At 47.3% G+C, this 23,244-nt stretch overlaps 1 protein-coding gene across 6 annotated transcripts in view; it reads left to right on the top strand.

Annotated features, from left to right (window-relative positions):
• ZDHHC3 (zinc finger DHHC-type containing 3) overlaps positions 1–23,244 on the top strand; it is a 76,205-nt gene that overhangs the window by 47,359 nt on the left and 5,602 nt on the right. For 3 of the 6 annotated variants that reach the window (XM_021071752.1, XM_021071750.1, XM_021071751.1), the window contains exons 3-7: positions 2,893–3,017; positions 8,313–8,409; positions 9,082–9,163; positions 9,272–9,367; positions 12,747–12,877. In XM_021071752.1, coding sequence (XP_020927411.1) covers positions 2,893–3,017; positions 8,313–8,409; positions 9,082–9,163; positions 9,272–9,367; positions 12,747–12,877 — 531 coding nt within the window. Of the gene's footprint in view, positions 1–2,892; positions 3,018–8,312; positions 8,410–9,081; positions 9,164–9,271; positions 9,368–12,746; positions 12,878–15,213; positions 16,862–23,244 lie in introns of those variants that run through there. The other 3 variants (XM_003358401.5, XM_013981553.1, XM_021071753.1) reach the window with 3 other exon arrangements.

Raw genomic sequence — 23,244 nt, 5'->3', positions numbered from 1 at the left:
GAACCATGTCTGCAACCTACACCACAGCTCATGGCAATACTGCATCCTTAATCCACTGAGTGAGGCAAGGGATCAAACCTGCAACCTCATGGTTCCTAATTGGATTCATTTTCACTGCGCCACAATGGGAACCCCATTATGGCCTTTATTTTAAAGTGTATCTTGGAGTTCCCATCGCAGCTCAGTGGTTAACGAATCCAACTAGGAACCATGAGGTTGCAGGTTCAATCCCTGGCCTCACTCAGTGGGTTAAGGATCCAGCACTGCCATGAGCTGTGGTGTAGGTCGCAGACACTGCTCAGATCCCACATGGCTGTGGCTGTGGCATAGGCCAGCAGTTGTAGCTCCGATCAGACCCCTAGCCTGGGAACCTCCATATTCTGTGGGAACGGCCCTAGAAAAGGCAAAAAGACTAAATGAATAAATAAATAAAGTGTATCTTGTTTGTTATGAATGTTGTGTTTCCTGCTCTCTTGTCATTTCCATTTGCTTGAAATATCTTTTTCCATCCACACACTTTCAATCTATGAGTCCTTTGCCCTAAGGTGTGTCTCGTGTAAGCAGAATATTATAGGCTCTTATTCTTTTTTATCCAATCGAACACTCTTTCTTTTGACTGGAGCATTCAGTCCATTGATAATTAAGATAATTTTTGGTATTTATGTATTTATTGCCATTTTAAACCTTTTTTTCCCAATGAATTTGATGTTTCCTCTTTGTTCCCTTTTTTTCTTTTTGCAGCTTTGCTGATTTCTTTTTATTTTATGCTTTTGTTCTCTTTTTATTTTTTTGCAAATCTGTTGTTTGTTGCTGATCTGTGGTTGCCCTTTTTTTCAGTATGTTAACCCCTTCTTATATCTGCTTGGTTTAGACTTGTAATCATATAGGCTCAAACATATTCTAAAAAGAGTCTACATTTTCTTACTCTCCTTCCCCACATTTTATGATTTTGATGTCCTTTTTTACATCTCCATGTCCATCTTTTTCTGTTCCTCGTGTTCATCATTGCTTTCACAAATAGTATTTTTTTCCTTTATGAATTGTACACTGGCTTATTTAAGTAATTACTTTTAATTTTGATTTCATCCTTCCTATATCTTCCTGCTGCATTTTTCTTTTTATGGCCGCCCCTGCAGCATGTGGAAGTTCCCAGGCCAGGGGTGGAATCAGATCTGAGCCACATCTGTGACCTGTGCCACAGCTTGTGACAACACCAAATCCTTAACCCACTGAGTGAAGCCAGGGATCAAACCTGTATCCTCACAGACTACCTTGGGTCGTTATCCTGCTGAGCCACAGTGGGAACTCTGCTGCATGTTTTTTAATTAAGTCTTTTATCCTTACTGCAAAACCACATATTCATAAGAAATATAGTCAAGAAAATAAAAATTACCTGTGATAACCATTAGTACTTTGGCATGTATTTGTATATGTGTGTGTAAAATCTTTACCAAAATAGGCTTGTAGTCTGCATCCTATTTGGGAGTCTACTTTACCCTTTAGTCTATCATAGGTGCTCCCTATATCAATAGCTATGTACTTTTATGGCATATTCAATGTCAAAACTATATCCTAAATGGCATTATACATACCATATAGTCCTTGCCTATCAAGATTTGTTTGCTTTAAAATTCTATGATAGGGAGTTCCCATCATGTCTCAGTGGTAACGAACCCAGCTAGTATCCATGAGGATGTGGGTTCAATCCCTGGCCTTGCTCAGTGGGTTGGGGATCCGGCCTTGCTGTGAGCTGCGGTGTAGGTCACAGACATAGCTCAGATCCTGAGTTGCTATGGCTGTGGTGTAGGCCAGCAGCTGCAGCTCCGATTCAGCTGCTAGCCAAGGAACTTCCATATGCTATGGGTACAGCCCTAAAAAGTCTAAAATAAAATTAAAATTAAATAAAGTAATTTCTATGATAGGCTCTTGAGGCATTGAACTGTATTTTGCAGACCAGATTTTTTTTTTCCTACTTCTCTTTTCAACTTTAGGGAAAACTTTAGTGAAACACTTGACAGTCAAAAGGGTACAAAGGATAATATGATGACCATGCATGTGTTCAGCTCCCAGCTTCATAAATAAAGCATCACAGAGACAGTTTAAGTCCAGTCATTGTGATCTACACCTTCAATTTATACAGTGCTGTTTAGCAATTATGTCTCAATAAAACTTACGGTTAAAAAAAAAATTACAAAGAGAGGTTAGCCTCTTTATAAACCCTACCTCCCCACCCCCACTTCATGCCACTCCTAGCCTCTCCACCACCACAGAGGTGATCATTATCCTGAGTCATGTCTGGTTTTTAGCATCTTGGTGGAACATCTAAGGGCAGCGGCTCACACTTGCCTGTGGATTTGTAACAACTAAACAGAGATTACCAATCATAACAATAAGACTGGTTAAAAAAAATTAAATAAATCTTGATTGATTCCAATTTAAACAACCCAGTAACATTCGGAGCTGTGAATTTTGACCTGGGAAAACCAGACCATTAGATGTGATGCTCACCAATGAAAATTTGCATTCGCATGGGAAGTCATCGTTGGAAAATCTAATGCAGGCCAAACTAGTAGTTGATGAGTCAAATCCTCACCTATTTCCTATGTAAATATTTACATAGGAGAGAATGCATTCAGTGAAAACAGTTTTAGTAAAATGAGAATAGGAAATCATCAGGAACAATGTAACTGTCCAGTAGAAAACCATTCACTTTTCCTCAGGGAAATTCTTTGTCAAATAAATTATCATCACTGTTGGCCTAACTCTGAACAGAGCCCACATGTCTTGTCCCTGTGTGTGGAGCTGCTGCTTTCAAGTGACCATCGCCTCTGTGGTATGTCAGAATTGAGGGAACCCCTAGCCTGGCACTGACACCTTTCCTCTCTTTTACAGGGGGCAGTACCCAAAGGAAATGCCACTAAAGAATTCATCGAGAGTTTACAGCTGAAGCCCGGGCAGGTGGTGTACAAGTGTCCCAAATGCTGCAGCATCAAGCCTGACCGAGCCCACCACTGCAGGTACACGTGTGCCCACCAGACTCTCCTCCTCCCCGTCCCTTTCCTCATCTCCTTCACACACACTCTGGAGCAACCCTCACCCACTCCCACCATGGGTGCCATGAGCAACAGGACTTCTGAATGTGCCCCGCTCTGGGCACAGGACGACCTCTGTGTCTCCCCTTGCCCATCTCTGTGGGCTCCCTAGATGAGAAAGGGCAATTGATTTGGTTCAGCACACCTGTCCCGTGACTCGGCTTTGCCACACTCGCCAGAAAACCCTGCCCAGGCCCTTGCTTGTCTCCAGATTTGTAAAATTGAGCAGATTCCTGCTCTTCTTACCTCGCAGCCTTATTATTTTATTAAGGGCATGTGGGGCAAAGCTTTAGAAAATCAATCTGTGATTGTCTAGCTCCTGACACGTTTAAGAGGCGGATCTGATTTCACTTAAGTTTTACAGGGAAATGAAGGGGTTGTCTCTGAAAGAAAAGACTTTTCTTGCCATTTCTTGGGCCGCTCCCACAGCATATGGAGGTTCCTAGGCTAGGGGTCCAATTGGAGCTGTAGCTGCCATCCTACGCCAGAGCCACAGCAAAGCGGGATCTGAGCCACGTCTGCAACCTACAGCACAGCTCATGGCAACACTGGATCGTTAACCTACTGAGCAAGTGCAGGGATCGAACCCTCAACCTCATGGTTCCTAGTTAGATTCATTAACCACTGCGCCACGACGGAAACTCCCGAAGAGACTTTTCTTTAAAATAAAACCTCTAGAGGTCTTGGCAGTTATAGAATTCAGCTAAAAAAAGCCATTACACCCATCTTATCTGTGGTGAATTTTCCCTTTTGGATTTCACATTTCTTTGCTATTTTGAGTCTTCTCAAGAAGAAAATATCTAGCTAATAAACATTGTACTTTATCAAAACAGGGGAACTTTAAACACTAAGTTACAGAAGTACATGCATCACTTGGTCCCTTTTCCAGACTGGTGTGCATTTTAGGTGGGGCGGGGCTGTGGACCTGAGATCAGGAGGAACCCCCATCAGCCTGAGGCTGTGGAACATCTGGGTTTTGTGAGAGATCTAAGCAGCTGAAAGGTGGTTTTCCTGTGTGAGCCTCACTGTCCACCTCTCAGAGGACAGTCAATCTCAACTTCTAGACCCCTGGTCAACTCCTGATGCAAGCTGTGTTCCGGGCACCTCAGCCCACCCCATCTTGTTGTCATCCTCCTTATGGTCACCCCCAGAGATGGCTTTGCCATAGGAATGACTCTCCCTAGATGAGGAATTAAGGCTCAGGGGGCTCAAATGGCAGCTCCCACGTCACACAGCTGTTGACTCCAAGAAATAGGATTGGGTCCTGGTGTTTCTGGCTCTGAGTTCAGGGCTCTTTCCACTAGAGCTCCAGTTTGGGAGTACTTGTATAACAACCATATGTATGTTTTTCTGTTGCTCTCAGTGTGATCTGGAGAGCTCCCCACCTAGTTGCCACTTCATGACGTTGAGAGCCAAAGAGCTTGGGCAGGGCCTGTGGGAACTGCCATCCCCTGTGGGGTTTTCAGTCTCTGGACCAGCCTGTCTGAGATCTGTGTTAGGAACTAATTTAAAGCTTTCTTCTTGTGCTTGAGGTGGTGGCATAGGTCTTGCCTTTTTCTGCCACCCTGAGGCTTGGGAAACCAGCCCTTTTCATCACCTGAATGATATGATTCCTCAGGGCATCCCAGTGTGGTGGACCAGGCTCTGGCCTTGAAGTTGGAAAAGCAGCTCTGTCCCTGCCACACTGGGGGACTGTGGGCCAGGTACTGCATCTCTCAGAGCCTCAGCTTTCTCCTCTGTAAAAAGGGCTGTTCCTCCCCAGCTTGTCGGGTAAATATGAATAACTGTGTGAGTCACTAGCCCAGCGTGTAGAGGAAGATGTGGACATGCTGGGTTTATGCAGGCTGGACCAGAAACAGGGAGGTGTGAACTCGGGTGACCACACTGGTTCTTTTTCTTCTTCCAGCCTTTGGCAGCCCCCACCGCCTGGCATTTTCGTCACCACCTCCTCTTCGCCTCTCTCCCCAGAATGATCCAAGGGAGGTATTCTTGAGGGCTAGTAAACAAAGCAGCTTGAGCAAAACATGAGCTGCTGATTCAGATGAACTGGAGTGAGGATGCCTGTGCGTTGCCTATTCCTGCCTCAGGAAATGTGTGCTGACAACTGCTCCTTTGTGGTGGCTTATGGTAGCCATCTGGGGGCCCACAGTTTTGATTTAACAGACTCCCCAGCACACCCAAAAGAGCTGGATTTGTGACTGGTTGATCCCAGGGGCCTGCAGCTGGTGTAAGAGAGGATTGCACGGAGGAGCCCCAGAGAAGGTGGATTTCACCAGGAGGCAAGAGTGGGGAAGGGCTCAGGGGACTGCCGGGGCCGCTGTGCTTAAGGTGCCTCACTGTGTTTGGGGAGAGGACACCATGCCGAGCCCCTTGCCTACCATGCCACAGGGGCTGGCTCTGAGGTGGCTGAGTCCCCACTGGGGTGTCAGGGATGGTAAAAGGCCCACACTTTTTCTTCCTCCCCATGAGGGATGGTGCCTGAGATAAAATGGCCAGGCACGGTGTGGGCAGTCACCACCTGGACCTGGAGCATCCTTCACTGGTCCGCTCGGGGAACCACCCCAAAGCCTTGCCCTTGGTGCTCCCCAGGCCACAGTCCCAGAGCCCTTCAGGTGGGGTGTTTTGTGAGCTGTGGGTGAGTGCACCTCTGGACAGTGCCTCCAACACATGCGTGGATGCACCTTCTTCACCCACATGCGCCAACACCATGCCCAGGAGCCTGCTTCTGAACAACTCCATAAGCCAGAGGGGAGAGGTGCGATCATGGCATTTTCTGTCTTTGCAAATAGGAAACTCAGAGACTAGTACTCTGGACAGCTTTTCGGCTGCCCAGTGAGATTTGGTCCATTGTGAAACCCAGCTTCCCAATGTTCACACCTGGCCTCTTCAGAGAGGCTGGGAGAGGAAAGCAAAGGTCAGATTTGCTGTGAGTGCTTGCTTGATCTCTTAGACAGCTTTCAGAGGATGTCAGGCCATTTGGCACCTCTCTGTTGCTGAAGAGTGGTGCAGCCGCAGAGCACCCACCTGAAACCCCTTTTACAAATAAGTACAAGTGGAAGAGAAACTCCTCTAGAGCCCAGAGCAGGGAGGTGGTTACCCTCAGGAATTCCCGAGACAGGGAGCTGAGGAAGGCATGCAAGAAATGGGCTACAGGGATGGCTCCATGGTGGGAATGTGGTGGCTGAGGCCCAGGATGCAAGAGAGCAGCTCACTCTTTACGGCCTACCTGTTTGCTTTCAAGATTGTACACTGGGAGTGACGATTAACTTATTCATTCATTCATTCAAATTGGTAACATCCACACAGAGAGAGATTGACCAGGTAATGGAGTTGCTGGTACCCGGCTTTCCTTTCTGGCTCCCAGGGAAAGTCTAGAGCTGGGCTAGTATCTCTGAATTGGGCCCATTCCCCATATACCTGTGTTTTCGACGTTTTGAAGTTGTTGAAAAAACAAGGTTGGAAACCAAACTGACTCCACCACTCGTCTAAGCCAGGCCCAGCATCTAGTCTCACTTTAAGGGAAAAGTGAAACATAACAGTGCTTATGTCCTGTGTTCAGCCTGTTCAACTGAGCACATTCAGCAGACCCAGGTCTGCCATGCTACCAGAGCTCATGATATGCTCAGATAGGGCCACACCTCCTGCTTAGGTATGGGCGAGCCCTCCTTGAGATCTGTGCTTTCTGGCCAGCAGTCTAGAAACAGCTGGCCTCCACCCTCCACGCCCAGAGGAGCTCCTTCTGCAAGTCCCTGCCCTGTCATTGGGTCAGCCAGGGCTTGATGAGCACCCTGTGTGAGCACAAAACAGCCTTCTCCTCTCATCAGGCCACTGAGCCAACCCTCCCTCCAGAGTCCACCCACCACAGCCCATTATGCACTATAGTGAGAACCCAAGACAAAGTTAGTGATGAAAACTTGTGGAGAGAAAAGCTGGTGTGAACTTTCCCAAGAGAAATCTAATTCAATTATTTCCAAGCTTGTATACAGTATTTCATACTATTTTGAACAAATAATGCCCCCAAGATAAATGTTAGGGAGCCTATTTTAATGAATTAAAAGGAACAATTTTGGAGTTCCCTGGTGGCCTAGTGGTTAAGGATTCGGCATTGTCACTGCTGTGGTGAGGGTTGAATCCTGGGCCCAGGAACTTCTGAATACTATGGGTGCAGGCCGAAAAAGAAAGAAAAAGAAAAGATTAAGGAATGATTCTTTTTTTTTTTGTCTTTTTGCCTTTTCTAGGGCTGCACCCACAGCATGTGGAGGTTCCCAGGCTAGGGGTCGAATCGGAGCTGTAGCTGCCAACGTACGCCAAAGCCACAGCAACGCGGGATCCGAGCCACATCTGTGACCTACACCACAGCTCACAGCAACTCTGGATCCTCAACCCACTGGGCAAGGCCAGGGATTGAACCTGCAACCTCATAGTTCTTAATCGGATTCGTTAACCACTGAGCCACGACAGGAACTCCAAGGAACAGTTTTTAATGAGCCCCATCTATTGGCAAATGAGTCCCCCTGAACTTGAGTTTTGGGAATAATTGCTTTTGAGCCCCCTTTAGCCTTGTACTCTTGTTTCAGATTCTGATAAAAAAAAGGGGCAGGAAAGGCATTTGCTGTCAAATATCAAAGCTTGAAACGGTCTCAGTCCAAAAATGATCCCAATAACAAATTAATAATTTGCAACTTAAGCTCAGATGACTTGTCTGTTTGGGGCTAAGTGGATATTAGAGCTGAAAGGTTCTTGGAAAGGGACTTCCTGCTGCCCTGTGACACGCTGCTCTTGACCCCACTCTGAACTCTTCTAGCACACCCCCAGGAAGTTCCACACAGCCGGGCCCCTCCTCAGTTTCTTGGCCTTTGGGGGAAGGTAGGAGCAGCTGTATCCCATCTCATCCTGTCATGTTTTTAAAACTGCTTCTCTCTATCCTCTCAGTAAACCAAATTCTCTTCCCACTGTTACTTCAGGAGAGCAGCCTCTTTCTCAGCCTTGTTGGTTCCAGCCTATTTTTATGCAAAACAAGAGGCCTTGGAGGTGGATGACCATCCCCCTGTTTCTTATGACTGTGACCCTGTGGGGCCCTGGCCCTGCCTTCTAAGCCCCTTCCAACACACCTGCATCAAAACACCAGGTGGCACCCAGGAGGCCAGTTGTGAGGAGTGGCTCTAGAGCGTGGGTTCTGGGTCCCCTTGGCCCTAACCCTCTGCCTTGTGGTTCTTTCAGTGTTTGTAAGCGGTGCATTCGGAAGATGGACCATCACTGTCCCTGGGTCAATAACTGTGTTGGCGAGAACAACCAGAAGTACTTCGTCCTGTTTACAGTAAGTCAGCTTCCGGATTCTGCCACTACCACCCACCCCCCACCTCTGTGAAGCAATGGATTGCTTTGTTCCTTCCAAAATTCTCAGCACTCACAGTGTTCCTTACTGCTGGCGAGAGTACTGCCAGACCACGTAGACCTTTGCCTTTCTGCCAGAGCTCTCCTCGGTCCAACAAGTGCCTGTTGCTAAGCCCTTCACTTGGGCATCTAGAAAATTGACTCAAGTTGATTAGCTATAAGCAAGGGCTGTGTTCTGGGCCTCTGTGCCAGGTGTCCAGTCTAAGTGGCTAAAGAAGGCGGTTTGGGTGATGGCAGCAAACCCTCCCTCAGCTGCAGGTAGGTGGAGTGTGTTTAGTGTGAGGCCTGGAGGGATCCTGACCTTTCAAGTGAGGAGCAGCAGCCGGCCTGGAACCCCAGGACTGCCCTGGTCATGCCTGGTGATGGGCACTTGTTTCTCTTGTTGTACCACACACTCCCAGTGAGTGGCCGCTCACCTCAGATCCCGGGCTGGGGACGGGGCCAGTGGGCAAAACACTAGATGCCTCTCTGGCCCTCCTCCTGCTTAACCCTCAGCTTAAGGGTTCCTGAGTGGGAGGTGCTGAGCATCCCGTGGGAGCCTGCCTAGCCAGAAGACTCTCACGACAATGGCGTCTGCACTGCTTTCCTGTTTCAGATGTACATAGCTCTCATTTCCTTGCACGCCCTCATCATGGTGGGATTCCACTTCCTGCATTGCTTTGAAGAAGATTGGACAAGTGAGTATGTGCCAGGGCTTCCCTCCCTTCTTCATGGGGGTGTGTGACCCGAGCGGGGTGGGCTCTTTGTTTTCGTCCTGGTGCCAGGGGCCAACCTCATTTTATTAGATCTCCTGCACACCTTTGGAGTGACCAGGGAAGAAACAGCAGAGGCCCGAATTTCTCATCATGAAAAAGATCAACCCCTTAAAGTCAGTTCCTCAGGTAAAGTAGTAAGTTGGACAGGCCCTCTAGCCTGAGCGTGCCCAGGGGAAGTGCAAGTGCCAGCAAGGAGATGTGATTCCCAGGCATGGGAACAATGCTGGCAGAGGGAAATTTTGCTTCTACATCTCTCTCCTTTCTTTTTTTCCTCTTTGGCCACATCTGCAACATATGAAATTTCTAAGGCCAGGGATCAAATCCGAGCTATAGCTGTGACCTGTACCACAGCTGCAGCAACACCAGGTCCTTAACTCCTGCACCACACCAGGAACTCCTATTTCCATGTCTTTAAGCGAGGAGCTTTAATTGAAGATCATTTTATTCCAACCTTGCCGAAATCCATTTTTAACTTTCTGGCTAGGACATGGACAGTTTTCATTAAATTGTTTTTGTGGTTTTTGTTTTTTTAACTGATGAATCACCAATTTACATTAAAATTGTAGACAAATCATTCCTGCTTTTGAAGTATCTCATTTAAAATGTACAAATGCTGGAGTTCCTCCTGTGGTACAGTGGGTTAAGTGTCCAGTGTTGTCTCTGTAGCAGCACAGATTCCATCCTCGCCACAGCACAGTATGTTAAGGATCTGGCCTTGCCACAGCTATGGTGTTGATCACAGCTGCGCCTCAGATTCAATCCCTGGCCTGGGAACATCCATATGCCACAGGTGAGGCCATAAAAGAAAATAATAAAATAGTCAAGTAAAATAAATATGCAGATACTGCAGAAGGAATTCCAACTACAGGACTGCATAAATCCTGAGGGAAAATTATGGATGCTGAAAAAAATAAAATTTAAGTTGTAAGAAACATTTTTATACAGGGGATTAATTTTAATTAATAAACATAAGTAATCAGAGTTCCCTTCATGGCTCAGCGGTTAATGAACCCAACTAGTGCCGTGAGGACGAGGGTTTGGTCCCTGGCCTAGCTCAGTGGGTTAAGGATCTGGCCTTGCCATGAGCTGTGGTTTAAGTGACAGACTCGGCTTAGATCACACGTTGCTGTGGCTGTGGTGTAGGTCAGCAGCTGCAGCTCCGATTCAACCCATAGCCTGGGAACTTCTATATGCCGTGGGTGCAGCCCTATAAAGCAAATAAATAAATAAATAAATATACTTTAAAGCTAATTATAATCTGGTCCTATAAAGCAAATAAATAAATAAATAAATATACTTTAAAGCTAATTATAATCTGCAGGGAATATTTTCCAAGACCCCCAGTGGATGCCTGAAACCTTGGATAGTACAGAACCCTCTACAATATTTTTTCCTATACATACGTACCTACAATAAAGTTTAATTGATAAACTAGGCAAAGTAAGAGATTTTTTTTTTTTTTTTTTTTTTTTTGTCTTTTTGCCTTTTCTAGGGCTACTTCCCTCAGCATACAGAGGTTCCCAGGCTAGGGGTCTAATCGGAGCTGTAGACACCGGCCTATGCCAGAGCCACAGCAACGTGTGATCTAAGCTGAGCCACAGCAACGCCAGATCCGAGCCACATTTGTGACCTACACCACAGCTCACGGCAACACCAGATCCTTAACCCACTGAGCAAGGCAAGGATCAAACCCGCAGCCTCATGGTTCCTAGTCGGACTCGTTAACCACTACACCACAACGGGAACTCTTTTTTTTTTTTTTTTTTTTTTTTTTTTTTGTCTTTTTGTCATTTAAGGACTACACCCACAGCATATGGAGGTTCCCAGGCTAGGGGTCCAATTGGAGCTGTAGCTGCAAGCCTACACCACAGCCACAGCAACGCCAGATCCTTAACCCACTGAGCAAGGCCAGGGATCGAACCTGCAACCTCATGATTCCTAGTCAGATTTGTTTCTGCTGTGCCACAGTGGGAACTCTGAGAATATCTGAATTGCTAGCATCACTACTCTTGTACTTAGAGGCCATTCTTAAGTAGAATAAGGCTTACTTGAACACAGGCACTGTGATGACCAGAATTCCTAGGTAACGTAATACAGTGTGGACGGAGGGATGGTTCATGTCCTAGGTAGGCAGGGCAGGATGGCGTGAGTTTTCATGATGCTACTCAGCAGTTTGCACTTTAAAACTTAGAAGTTATTTCCGTAATTTTCCATTTACTATTTTTGAACCGAGGTTGACCACAGGTAACAAACTGCAGAGAGTCAAGCCAAGGATAAGAAATACTGTAGATTCTGGAGAAATTAAGAGAAGCCACCTCCTGGGCTCCATTTCTTCACACATACAATCTGTGGGACAAACGCCTTGAGCAGAAACACTTTCTCTCTTTTTCCATTGATGAGTCCCCTTCCTCATTTACCACTTTTCAGAAGCTCTGCTCTTCCTGCACATACCGACCTCTTAGGCATTTTCTTGCTATTATTTTCCTCAGAACTTATGAGGCTGTGAAAAGGACAGTATCTTTAGCTCCCAACCAGATATTAAGAGATTTTCCATGCCTCTTTTCATTGTGTGCATCTGCCCCCTTCTATCTCCCTGGCCAGCTCTGCCTGGCTTCCCCTCACCTAGGGGAAAAGAACCCCATGTGTATTGGTCCCCTCAGGCTGTCATAGACTGAGAGGCTTAAACCTTTACTTCTCCCAGTTCTGCAGGCTGGAAAATCCAAGATCAAAGTACCAGTTAATTCCGTTCCTTCTCCTGGCTTGCTGGTGGCCATCTCCTCCTGTATCCTTGCATGGCAGAGAGAGAGAAGCAAATTCTCTGGTGTCTCTCTTTTTTATAAGGGCACTAATCCTATCATGAGGGCCCCACCCTCATGACCTCTTCCACCTTCATTATCTCCCAAGGCCCCAAATGATATCACATTGGGGGATTAGGGCTTAGGTATATGGAGGAGGAGTTTCCATGATTAGTCCATAGCACTGTGTCTCCCAATTTTTGTGACTGCCACTGGCACAAGCCAGAGAGGGGAAGGTCAAGCTCTCGGCCAGTATGAGAGAAGAGCAGAGGGTGGGGTGAGGGAGTTTCTGCAGATCATGCCATTCTGGACAGTTGAGTGGGTTACCAGCAAGTCCTTGGTGAACAGCTGGAATTGAATGCATTTTACTAAGCCCTGGGGATCCAGTTCAACTCCAAATGTGGCTTGGTGTCTTGGTAGAGGAGGCCATCAAGGACATTTTATCATCTCAAATGCTGCCCGCCCATCATCAGGTTAGCAGACATGGGCAGTGAGGAGAGTAATGCGGGTTGTCAATGGGGCAGGGGTCATGTTATTTTCACTAAGAACACACAGGGCTTTCGAGCAGGGACTTCCCTCAGCCTCATCACAGACCTGCAGGGTAGAAGAGATGCTCCCTGACTGCAGATATCAAAAGCTTGGGCTCACAGAGGTTGAGCGAGTTCCCCCGTCACTGCAGCCCTAAGCCCCATGTGTCCCTTGTCTTTCAGAGTGCAGCTCCTTCTCACCGCCCACCACGGTGATCCTCCTCATCCTCCTGTGCTTCGAGGGACTGCTCTTCCTCATTTTCACATCGGTGATGTTTGGGACCCAGGTGCACTCCATCTGCACAGATGAGACGGTAAGCAGGCAGCCTGCCCACCACCTACAGCCACGGCCAGGGTTCTGGGAGGACTGCTTCCAGGCCAGACCTGGGAGCCCAGTGGCCAGGCCCCAGGTGTGCAGGACACATTCCTCCATTTGCAGTGATGCTGGATCTTTATGTACACAGGAGTCTTCCCCACTTGGGCCTGGTATTCAGGTCACACCAGGAATGGGGCCCAGTCTCTGTTGAAGGGTTTCCTGCTGCCGTGAGCCCTTCTATCCTCCCCTGATGGTTCAGTTGTAACCATGGCACTGTGTCAGGCATTCACTTGGGTTCTGTGATGCTCTTCCCATTGAGTGACCACAAGTCCAGAGAGGGCACCCTGACCCAGGTGGCACAGGCAGGGTCACCTTCCCAGAGAAGGTGCCTTCGTGACCAAGTCCTGAGGGTGGAGTCAGGAGACAACCCAGCCTGGGCCCCTAGATCAGTGGGCCCCAAGACCTCTCTCTGGTATTCATCTGCTGCCTTTCCCCACCCCTACCTTCCACCCTACCCACATCTCGTTCTCTCGGAGCTTTGAAGCTGCTGGCTTGGCCAGACTGGAGCCCACACCCCTGGTGCCACTGCCACTACCTCTCAACCTTGAGGCTGTGATGCGGACATTTCTTCCCTTTTTGGCTTTGGGGTCTGGGTAGGAGGCTCCAGGAGGAAGGGCAGCCCTTAGTGGGGTGAGGTCATGAGTCCCTCCTGAGGTCCCCCTCAGGTGGCAGCTCTCACCAGTTGTCTAGGGGCTTTTGGGTTGGCGGGGGCAGGGACTTGGGGCAGTTGGGTAGTCAGCCTTAGGTGGAGGCTCAGAGGAAGACTCAGTCCTTGCCACTGCTGGCTGAGGCCCCGTCCCTGTGGGTGTGAAATTGCAAAGTGCTGAGAAGGACGATACTGCGGCTGCCAGGGCACCATCATTTGGATCTGGGGCAACTCCTGATGGTTTAGAAGGATGAGGGGCTCTTGGCACCGTTTTTTTTCTTCTGTAAGCATTAATGTCATTACGAAAGAATGTCTGTACAGATAGTAGGCCATGATGTAGATCAAGCCACGGAACCTAGCAGTAAGTGTGACCAACTTCTCTGCGTAAGACCTCCAGGAAACCCAGAGGTTACTGTCTGGCCCCAGTCGGTGTTGAAACACCCAGGCCACAGAGACCATGGCCTGGGGAAGCCAGAAGAAAAACTGTCAAGGCCCTGGTCCTGGTTGTTCTTCCCCCTCAAGGCCATTCCTAAAGGGAGTCTTGTTGAAAGGAGAAAGGAGCTGAGGGGCGGCAGTTGGTGGGAAAGGGTGTCTTGATCTTGACCTGTGTCATCCCAGGGCCCTAGGCTGTGAACAGAGGCTCAGGCTGGGCTGTCCCCTCAGGCCCCACCCGCTGCTTCTCCACCTCACAGAGACCACGGCAGACAGACCCTTGGCCGGGCTTCTGCAAGGCTGCTTCTCTCCTGTCCTCTGGCCCCACCCGCTGACCAAATCCTTTAAGGAAAGAGTGGAGGGGCCAGCATTGTCCCCCAGACCCTGTTTTTCCTGCAGGGCTTGGCCAGGGCAGGGGCTCGGGCTCTGTGACAACTGCTGAGGTGGTCTCAGGTCACACTTCTCCCCCATGGAGCACAGGCAGGCCTTGGTGGGGGCTGAGACTGAGCGGTCTGTCCGTGCGGCCCCTCTAACCTGTACTAATACCTCTCCTTCCTTCTCTGTGGTGACCTCTACCTCCTGTTCCACCTCCTCTGCTGCGCCTAGCCTGCCCTGCTAAGCAGGGCGATCCTTGGCCTCCCAGGCTGGTGGGACTGATGGCGCCAGAGCAGTCATTTGACTTGTTCCTTTTTTTTTTTTTTTGTCTGCAAAGTGGTCATAGTAGCTTCAGACTCCCATGAAGCAATCCCAAATTAACAGCCGTCCTTAGCTATCACAACCTCCAGCTCCCCACCAGCTCTGAGGCTTCCCACACCCCAGCCTTCACACACAGCCCAGCACCCAGCCCGAAACGCCTCTGCAGACTCCAGCAAGGACTCACTTAACAAAAGACACCAGATCGCATAACTAGGTAAGAACAGTGGCTTAGGGTCCTGTGACTTTGCTCATGTGTCCCTCCCTTCCTAGAGGGACTTAATGCACATGTGCCTATGTCCCCCTCACCCCCCAAAAAAATACGTGGTTTTTGTTTTTAACACTTTTTATGAGAGACAGAGAAGAAACATGTACTATATAGATAGCTTTGTGGCTTTTAAAAGCAAGCATTTGCTCCGTTTACCTCAAGCTAATGGAAATCTCTCCCCCAAAACCACAGCAATAAAGTGCTTGACTGAAAGTATGATTGTTCTTGTTTTCAGGGAATAGAACAATTGAAAAAGGAAGAGAGAAGATGGGCTAAAAAAACAAAATGGATGAACATGAAAGCCGTTTTTGGCCACCCCTTCTCTCTAGGCTGGGCCAGCCCCTTTGCCACGCCAGACCAAGGGAAGGCAGACCCTTACCAGTATGTGGTCTGAAGGACCCCTGACCAGCATTGACCCAGACACAAACCACATCCCAGCACTACCGTTCGATCCGTTCTCATGAATGTTTAAACCGAAAAGGCAAAACAACTAAAACTTTTTTAACGTCTCAAGTAAAATGGCTGATCATTGCAGAGAAAAAAAAAAATGTCCCCATGTTTTATTTTTAAAAGATCATCCTTTCTATTTTTTGGTGACCGAAGCTGCTTTTCCTTTTTCCTTTTTAAAATCACTTCTCTGGTTTCCTCTCTGCTGTCTGTCTGGCATGACTAATGTGGAGGGCACTGTCTCCGGGCCACGTCCCCTTGTACTAACTGAGTCATTACACTTGTGCGTGGATGGACCGGCCTGGACGCCTGGTTGGGACGCATAGGAGAGCCAGGAGGACCCATGACTTCCCACTGCCCAGGAGGCAGTGGCAGGCGCCCCATGGGACCTAAAACCTCACTGAAGATGGATGCTTACCCCTTGTGTCCTGAGAGGGCCAGGATCGGGGCTGGAGCCCTAAGAAGGATCCTTGTCACAGCAGCCTCATCCCCTGTGTGTGAGCACAGTTTGCCTCCTAATTCACAAAATTGATTGCCTGCCTGGTACTTTATGGGCTTGGAGGGTGTAGGATGACTTTGGGGGTGGAGTGCAGAGATGAAAGGGGTCTTATTTGTATTCCGAATCACCAGTTATATTTCAACTCTGATTATTTGGAAGAATGTGAAGGAAAGAAGTTTTTTCCAGTTCAAAATGCCTTACACAATCAAAAGAGGAAGAAAATTACGCGGTTTCAGGCAAGCTCCATTTGCCTTGGTGACATCTGCTTAAGTTCTGGCCGCCCCGCCTCCCGCCCTCTCCATGTGATGTCGGTTAAGCAGGGAAACAGCCACGGCCCCACCATCGACCCCTCCTTCCTCATTTCATAAACCTCTGCAGCGGGTTCAGTTTCTGATGCCTTCACCCCATAGATGTGCATGTACCCATGTCTGGTCTGTATTTTAACCTGGGAGACTGCTGTCCTGGCGTCAGCTGATTGTGATGCAAGGGCAGCGTTACAGCCCCCAAACTTTTTAAAGTTGAGAGACAGCCATCCCACTGGAGTCAACAGACACACCTCAGCCTGCGGCGCCAAGACTGAAATGACTAGCTTTTCCACTTGGCACACTTGTGTATTGAGTCTCATTTGAAGGAGGAAAGGCCTGAAAACAGTAGGGGAGGTGAGGGGATGGGGAGTGAGTGTGAAATGCAGAAGTCACAGAAATCTGAATACTGACCATCTCACACGTGGATTTGTTTTTTAAGTGATGACCACAAACATTTTTTTAATCTATTGCCTGGGGTAGGGTGGGGGTGAGGCTTATTAAATCAGCCCAGGGTGGGGAGAGAGTTCATCTAGCCATGTGATCTTTCAGAAAAAGTGGAACATGCAGCCTCTTTTCACTTCTGTCAGTGCTTCCACCTGGAAACAAAATGCAATAAAATTTTTCCAAAACCACATACGCCTGAGCTGCGCTCTCTCGTCGAGTTATCCCGTGGGGGAGCCAATCGTCCACTTGCTGTGAGCATGCTCTGTGTGGGTTGTTCGTTGCTTTTATTTTTATTTTTTTAGGGCCTCACCTGTGGCATGTGGAGATTCCCAGGCTAGGGGTTGAATCGGAGCTACAGCTGCCGGCCTACACTACAGCCACAGCAACTCGGAATCCAAGCCTCGTCTGCAATCTACAGCACAGCTCACAACAACAACGGATCCTTAACCCACTGAGTGAGGCCAGGGATCAAACCCGCACCCTCATGGATACTAGTCGGGTTCATTACTGCTGAGCCACAACAGGAACTCCCTGTTCTTTGCTTTTAAAGGATGTTTGTGTGTGTTCCCTCTCTTGATGAGGTTCCTGTTTTGTCACCTCTGAAGGATGTTACAGCCCCCTCTTGGCCAAGCCGGCCCTTCCAGGCCTCTCTCCACTGGCTCTTTTTGCAGTGTGAGACCCTTCCCTTGTGCTCAAGAGCTCCCAGTTGCTACAGAAGAATTCATCAAGTCTGCAGTTTGTTTCTAGGGTTGGACCTCGGAGAGAGATCCGTTTTCCTTGGCCCACCCAGCAGAAAGCAAAGTGGAGCCAGAGGAAATCACTGGAAACCTCCACACATATCCTGGGACATCGCTCTCCACCAGCTGTCAAATGTTTAACCAAAGAACCCTGCAACCTTTCCAAAATGACTTAACTTCTACCTGTGCTATTGCTCCTGTGACCTCTGCTGTGCTGTTGATGGCCAAGATCTGAACTTTTTTTTTTTTAATGCTGTTTTTAAATCTAGTTTATAGCATTTGTTTCCCACGGTTTCCCCCACCCCACTTATGTTTATGAAAGAAGTATGGCTGTTGAATGACTCCAGAGCAGTTCAGAAGGCTCTGGATCTGCTCCTGCCCCTCAGGGATCCACCCTTCAGAGACAGTGCTTCTTCTCTGTTCCTCCTACCAAGGAAAGGAGACTAGGACTCAGGGAATATTGTTAGATATTTGGATGCTCAGAAATCCTTCAAGGGCATTTTGTGTGTGTGTGTGGCCCAAGTTGATTGTTTTCTCCATGGAGTTTCTAAGGAATGAAGCAGATAGTGCTGAAGAAGTATTGAATTTTTTTCAAGTCCTAAAAATAGGAATTCATCATTCATGCCTTTGCACACCGCGTATATCTTTCCCAGAGAGAAAGTCTATCCAACATCTATATGATTCTACCTCCAGATTTTTACGAGCTCTTTGGCCAAAAGAATGAATTTTCCCCAGTTCTCAAGCTGGGTGGCATGCTGCGGTCAGAACATGGGAATACCCCTAAATTCACTGTTGTTCCTCTTTCATCTTGTTGAGACGGAGAACATTGTCCAGGAGCACAGTGACTAAGGAATGTGGCTGTCCTCTGCAGCATAGTGATTGAGCCTCAGCCCAGCATCCACCTAGGCATCCCTGAGCCCTCAGTGTCCCCAGACCGATGAAAGACGACACCTCTGCACCAAGGCAGCCCCGGCCTTTTGTACTGCACAGGAGTCCTGACAGCACTGAATGGTCTGTACGTTGGGAAATGAGCCAGTCTTTCAGAATGTGAGCTCTGGGTTGTGGAAAGGGAAAATAAAGAGGAAGGTGACAAGGCCAGCTGGATTAGTGACTCATTCCCACCTGTCACCTTCTGGTCCCTGTTCATAGCAAGCAGACTGAACATGCAAAAGGCCTCAGAGCAAACAAATCTCTGTAGATTTGCATGGGCTGGCGTGGCAACATCCTGCACACGAAGTGGATTTGGGTAGAAGTGCATGTGCTACATCTCCTTTCAATCATAGCATTTCATCTTTGTAATACTTTTTTCTTGGATGATCCCCAAATGAGACACCTTGGAGTACCAGCTTTTGCTTAAACTCTGCCTTCCTGGCAAGGTCCATTAAGCAGTGTTTATTAAATGCCTCTATGAAGTTGGCCTCACACAGAAAACCCCAGCTCTTGTGAGGCTGAGCTGGGCTCTTCCAGCCAGGCAAATGGCTTTTAGATTTCTCACTTCAAAGTTTCTAGTGCATAAGCCAGGGTGAGCCAGCCATTAGAAGTGAGGGGTTCCAACCTAGAAGAGGCCCTTGGTCATCAAAGAACTGTGAAGAGAGGAAGATTTTGCTAGAATCCTCTTAGAAATCTTCTTCCTGGGGATATACTGAGGCAGTGCATCTCAAAGTGTGATCTCCAGACCAACAGTATCCGCATCCCCTGGGGATTTGTTAGAGATGCAGACTCGGGCTCCACTCCAGACCTGCTGAATCAGAATCTCTGAGGGGGGTCCAGCAATCTGGATTTTCACAGCCTTCCAGGTCCTGGTGACACATGTTCAAGTGTAATGATTCACCCACAGCTTGCAAGAGTCATCTGCAGCCAGCTAGTGACTCGGTCCTGTGTGCTCCTGGGCTCAGCAGAGCGCAGATGGGGGGGTGACCACTCTGAGCCCCTCTTGCCTCTTAACTGGTGGTCTCCCCAGCCACTGAATGCTGCAAAAACAAAGCAAAATATTTGTTTGAAGGAGCGCCAAACTGTTGGCCTGTCAAGCAGTCTTCCTGCACAGCAATCTTCATCCACATCTTCTCTGGCCAACGGGTTTCTGGGCCAGGGGGCCTTTTGGGTGAAGAACCATCCCAGATGGAGATGGGAAAGAGTGGAGCCGGGGTCCTCCCAGTGGGAGTGGTGGCCAGTGAGTGACTGAGCGCCTTGGGCAGCCACACACAAATGTCCTGGTCTTTGGCCTTTGGTTTCTATCTGTGGACCTCAACACCCACTGTGGCTTTTTTCCTTTAAGTACATATCTGCCTGAGAATCACCTGATAGAGGATAAAGGATTCACAGTGAAGCAAAAACAATCTACTCTCCCAAACTGAAGACTTCACTTCCCCACCCTCTCCCTGAAGAAAAAAAGTCATCGATGACGTGAGCAGAGTGAGCCCCAGGGATCCTCATCTGCATGCACGGGAGCTGATGACGCTGATCCAAGGAACAAGAAAGTGTTGCAGAGTAGTGTTTGCAAAAACCTTCAGGGGGAAGAGGCATGCTCCGATAGGAACGTAAAGGATGCCATGAATTTCTGCAGCTGAGGTAATGGGGGTGATGGGGCACTTGGGCCCTGGCCTCAGTCTTTGGTTCAAATCCCTGCTCAGCCACTTCCTTCCCTTGTGACCTTGGGCGGTAACTTACTTAAGGCTCAGTTTTCTCATCAGTAAAATCAGGGAGATAATCTGAATCACAAAGTTGCTGTGAGAATTCAAAGAGGGATGATGTCAAGGTTAGGAAGGTGTCTGGCACACTGTATGGCTTTAGTGAATGTTAGCTCTGTTGAAGCTATGTTTTTCAAACCATGTACACAACTGTTCATCACGTGTGAGATCAAGTTATTGGCTCGCAGCAGCATTTTTTTTAAAGAAATAAAAAATAATGCACTATACCTTGTAAAATAAGTACTGTTTCCTGAAATTTTGGGTGGGGTGTGGGTATGTGTATGTTGGGCTGAAGATGTATTTCCTATTGTGGGTTGCACTAAAAAAATGTGAAACCGCTGATGAGGTGAGGGTTATCTGGCTATCTCAGGAAGGCACATTTGAATGGGCTGCAGCACCTCTGACTTCCTATGACTGACGATGCAGGGAGCAGGGGGACCACCTGCTTGCACTGTGTGGGTCTCACCTGAGTCCTGACAGAGCGTGTGCCAAGTCCCTGCCTCCTGGGGAGCCACAGCCCTGGCACATTCATTCTAGGGCATTGGTGAGTTTGTTTACAGATCACATCTCATGTGTCACCCAGGCAGACTGGGCCCAGATGGCCCAAGTCCCACACTCCACTCTCTGCAAGAGGTGCTGGTTTAGGCCCTTGTCCCCTTCCCGGGAATCAACCATTCTTGTGTTGCTGGAACCTGAAAATGGGTATCACTGCTGCCTCCACCTACCTCCAGCTTAAGAACGCTGCCTTCAAGATACCTTTAAATCCACACAGAACTCAAAATTGAGTCCTACCAAGAGAAAGAAACTCCACTGGCGCTTCCTGAACCTGAGTGTCCAGACCCTCAGCCTTCAGCACCAGAATTGTTTGGAATATTTTCTTCTCTTCAGACCCAGATTTGACCCTCCTGGATGTTTGTGTACTTAACTGCTGAGGAACATCTTCTGGTGGGCAGGCCAGGCTCTGTCTAGAACCTTTTTACCAGCTTAATGAGGAGGTCGAGTAGAACCCAAGAGTGTTCATCTGAGAATACACCACGACAAGGGAAAGGCATCATCCTGTGGGCTTTTTTAAAAAAAAAAATTTATTGCTGTATAGTTGATGTGCAATGTTAAGTTTCAGGTGTATAATATAGTGATTCGCAGTTTTTAAAAGTTATACGCCATTTTGGAGTTCCCATCGTGGCTCAGCGGAAACAAATCTGACTAGTATCCAAGAGTTCGCAGGTTCGATCGCTGGCCTCGCTCAATGGGTTAAGGATCCAGTGTTGCTGTGGCTGTGGTGTAAGTCAGCAGCTATAGCTCTGATTTGACCCTTAGCCTAGGAACCTAAAAAACAAACAAAAAAGTTATACTCCATTTATATTTATTATAAAATATTGGCTATGTTCCCCTTTTGTACAGTACATCCTTGTAGCTTATTTTTTACAGAATAGTTTGTACCTTCTAACAACCTCCTATATTGCCTCTCCCCACGTCCCTCCCGCTACTGGTAACCACTAATTTGTTCTCTACATCTGTGTCTGCTTCTTTTTTGTTAAATTCACTAGTTTGTTGTAATATTTAGATTTCACACACAAGAGATATACAGAATTTGTCTTTCTCTGACTTTCACTTAGCATATAATATACTCCAAGTCCATCCATGTTGTTACAAAAGGCAACTTTTATTTTTTATGGCTGAGTAATATTCCATTTTATATGTATACCACATCTTTATCCTTTCTCTGTTGATAGACACTTGGTTGCTTCCATGTCTTGGCTGTTGTAAATACTGATGCTATGAACATTGTGGTGCGTATATCTTTTCAAAGAAGTATTTTTGTTTCTTTGAGATATATACCCAGGGGTGGAATTGCTAGGTTTTATGGTAGCTGTAATTTTATTTTTTTGAGAAACCTCCGTACTGTTTACCACCGTGGCTGCATCAATTTATACTCCCACCAACTACTCAAAGTTTCCCTTTTCTCCACACTCTCAACAACATTTGTTATTTGTATGCTGTTTGATAACAGCCATTCTTACAGGCGTGAAGTGATATCTTTGTGGTTTTGATTTGCACTTCCTGATGATTAGTGATAGTGAACATCTTTTCACATACTTGTTGGCCATCTGCCTGTCCTCTTTGGCAAAGTGTGTGATCAGATCTTCTGCCCATTTTTAAGTGGGTTGTTTTTTTGATGTTGATTTGTATGAACTATTTATATATTTTGAATGTTAACATCTTATTGGTCTTAGCATTTGCAAATATTTTCTCCCATATCTTTTCATTTTTTTCCACGTTTTCCTTTGGTGTGCAAAAGCTTTTCTCAGGCCCCAGAGTTCCCTGGTGACTCAGTGGGTAAAGGATCCGGCATTGTCACTGCTATATGGCTCTGGTTACTGCTGTAGTGCAGGTTTGATTCTGGCCTGGGAATTTCTGTATGCTGCAGGTGCAGCCAAAAAAAAAAAAAAAAGTTTAGGTCCTCCTTGTTGATTTTTGCTTTTGTTTCCTTTACTCCAGAAGATATATCAAAAAAATATTGCTATTGCTATGGTTTATGTCAAAGAATGTTCTGCCTATATTTTCCACTTGGAATTTGTAGTATCCAGTCTTACGTTTACATCTTTAATCTCTTTTGAGTTTATTTTTGTATACAGTGTTAGAGAATGTTCTCATTTCTTTTTTTACATGTGATTGTCTAGTCTTCCAGCACTAATTATTGAAAAGGGTGTCTTTTCTCCATTGTATATTCTTGTCTCCTTTGTCCTAGAATAATTGACCGAAATGAGTAGATTTATTTCTGGGCTTTCTATCCTTAATTTGCTGGGGTTTTTTTGTTTGTTTGTTTGTTTGTTTGGTCTTTTTAGGGCCACACCTATGGCATATGGAGGTTCCCAGGCTAGGGGTCTAATCAGAGCTATAGCCGCCGGCCTATGCCACAGCCACAGCAATGCTGGATCCGAGCTGCATCTGTGACCTGCACCACAGCTCACGGCAACACCAGATCCTTAACCCACTGAGCAAGACCAGGGATTGAACCCACAACCTCATGGTTCCTAGTCGGATTTGTTTCCTCTGCACCACGACAGGAACTCCTCTGAGCTTTCTATCCTGTTTCATTGATTTTTCCATATGTTTGTGTCATTGCCATTCTGTTTTAATGACTTC

This window comes from Sus scrofa, chromosome 13 (genome assembly GCF_000003025.6).
Source record: "Sus scrofa isolate TJ Tabasco breed Duroc chromosome 13, Sscrofa11.1, whole genome shotgun sequence".
Classification (NCBI taxonomy): Eukaryota; Metazoa; Chordata; class Mammalia; order Artiodactyla; family Suidae; genus Sus; species Sus scrofa.
Note: the sequence above shows the minus strand (reverse complement) of the source record. Positions and strands in the feature narration are given on the sequence as shown.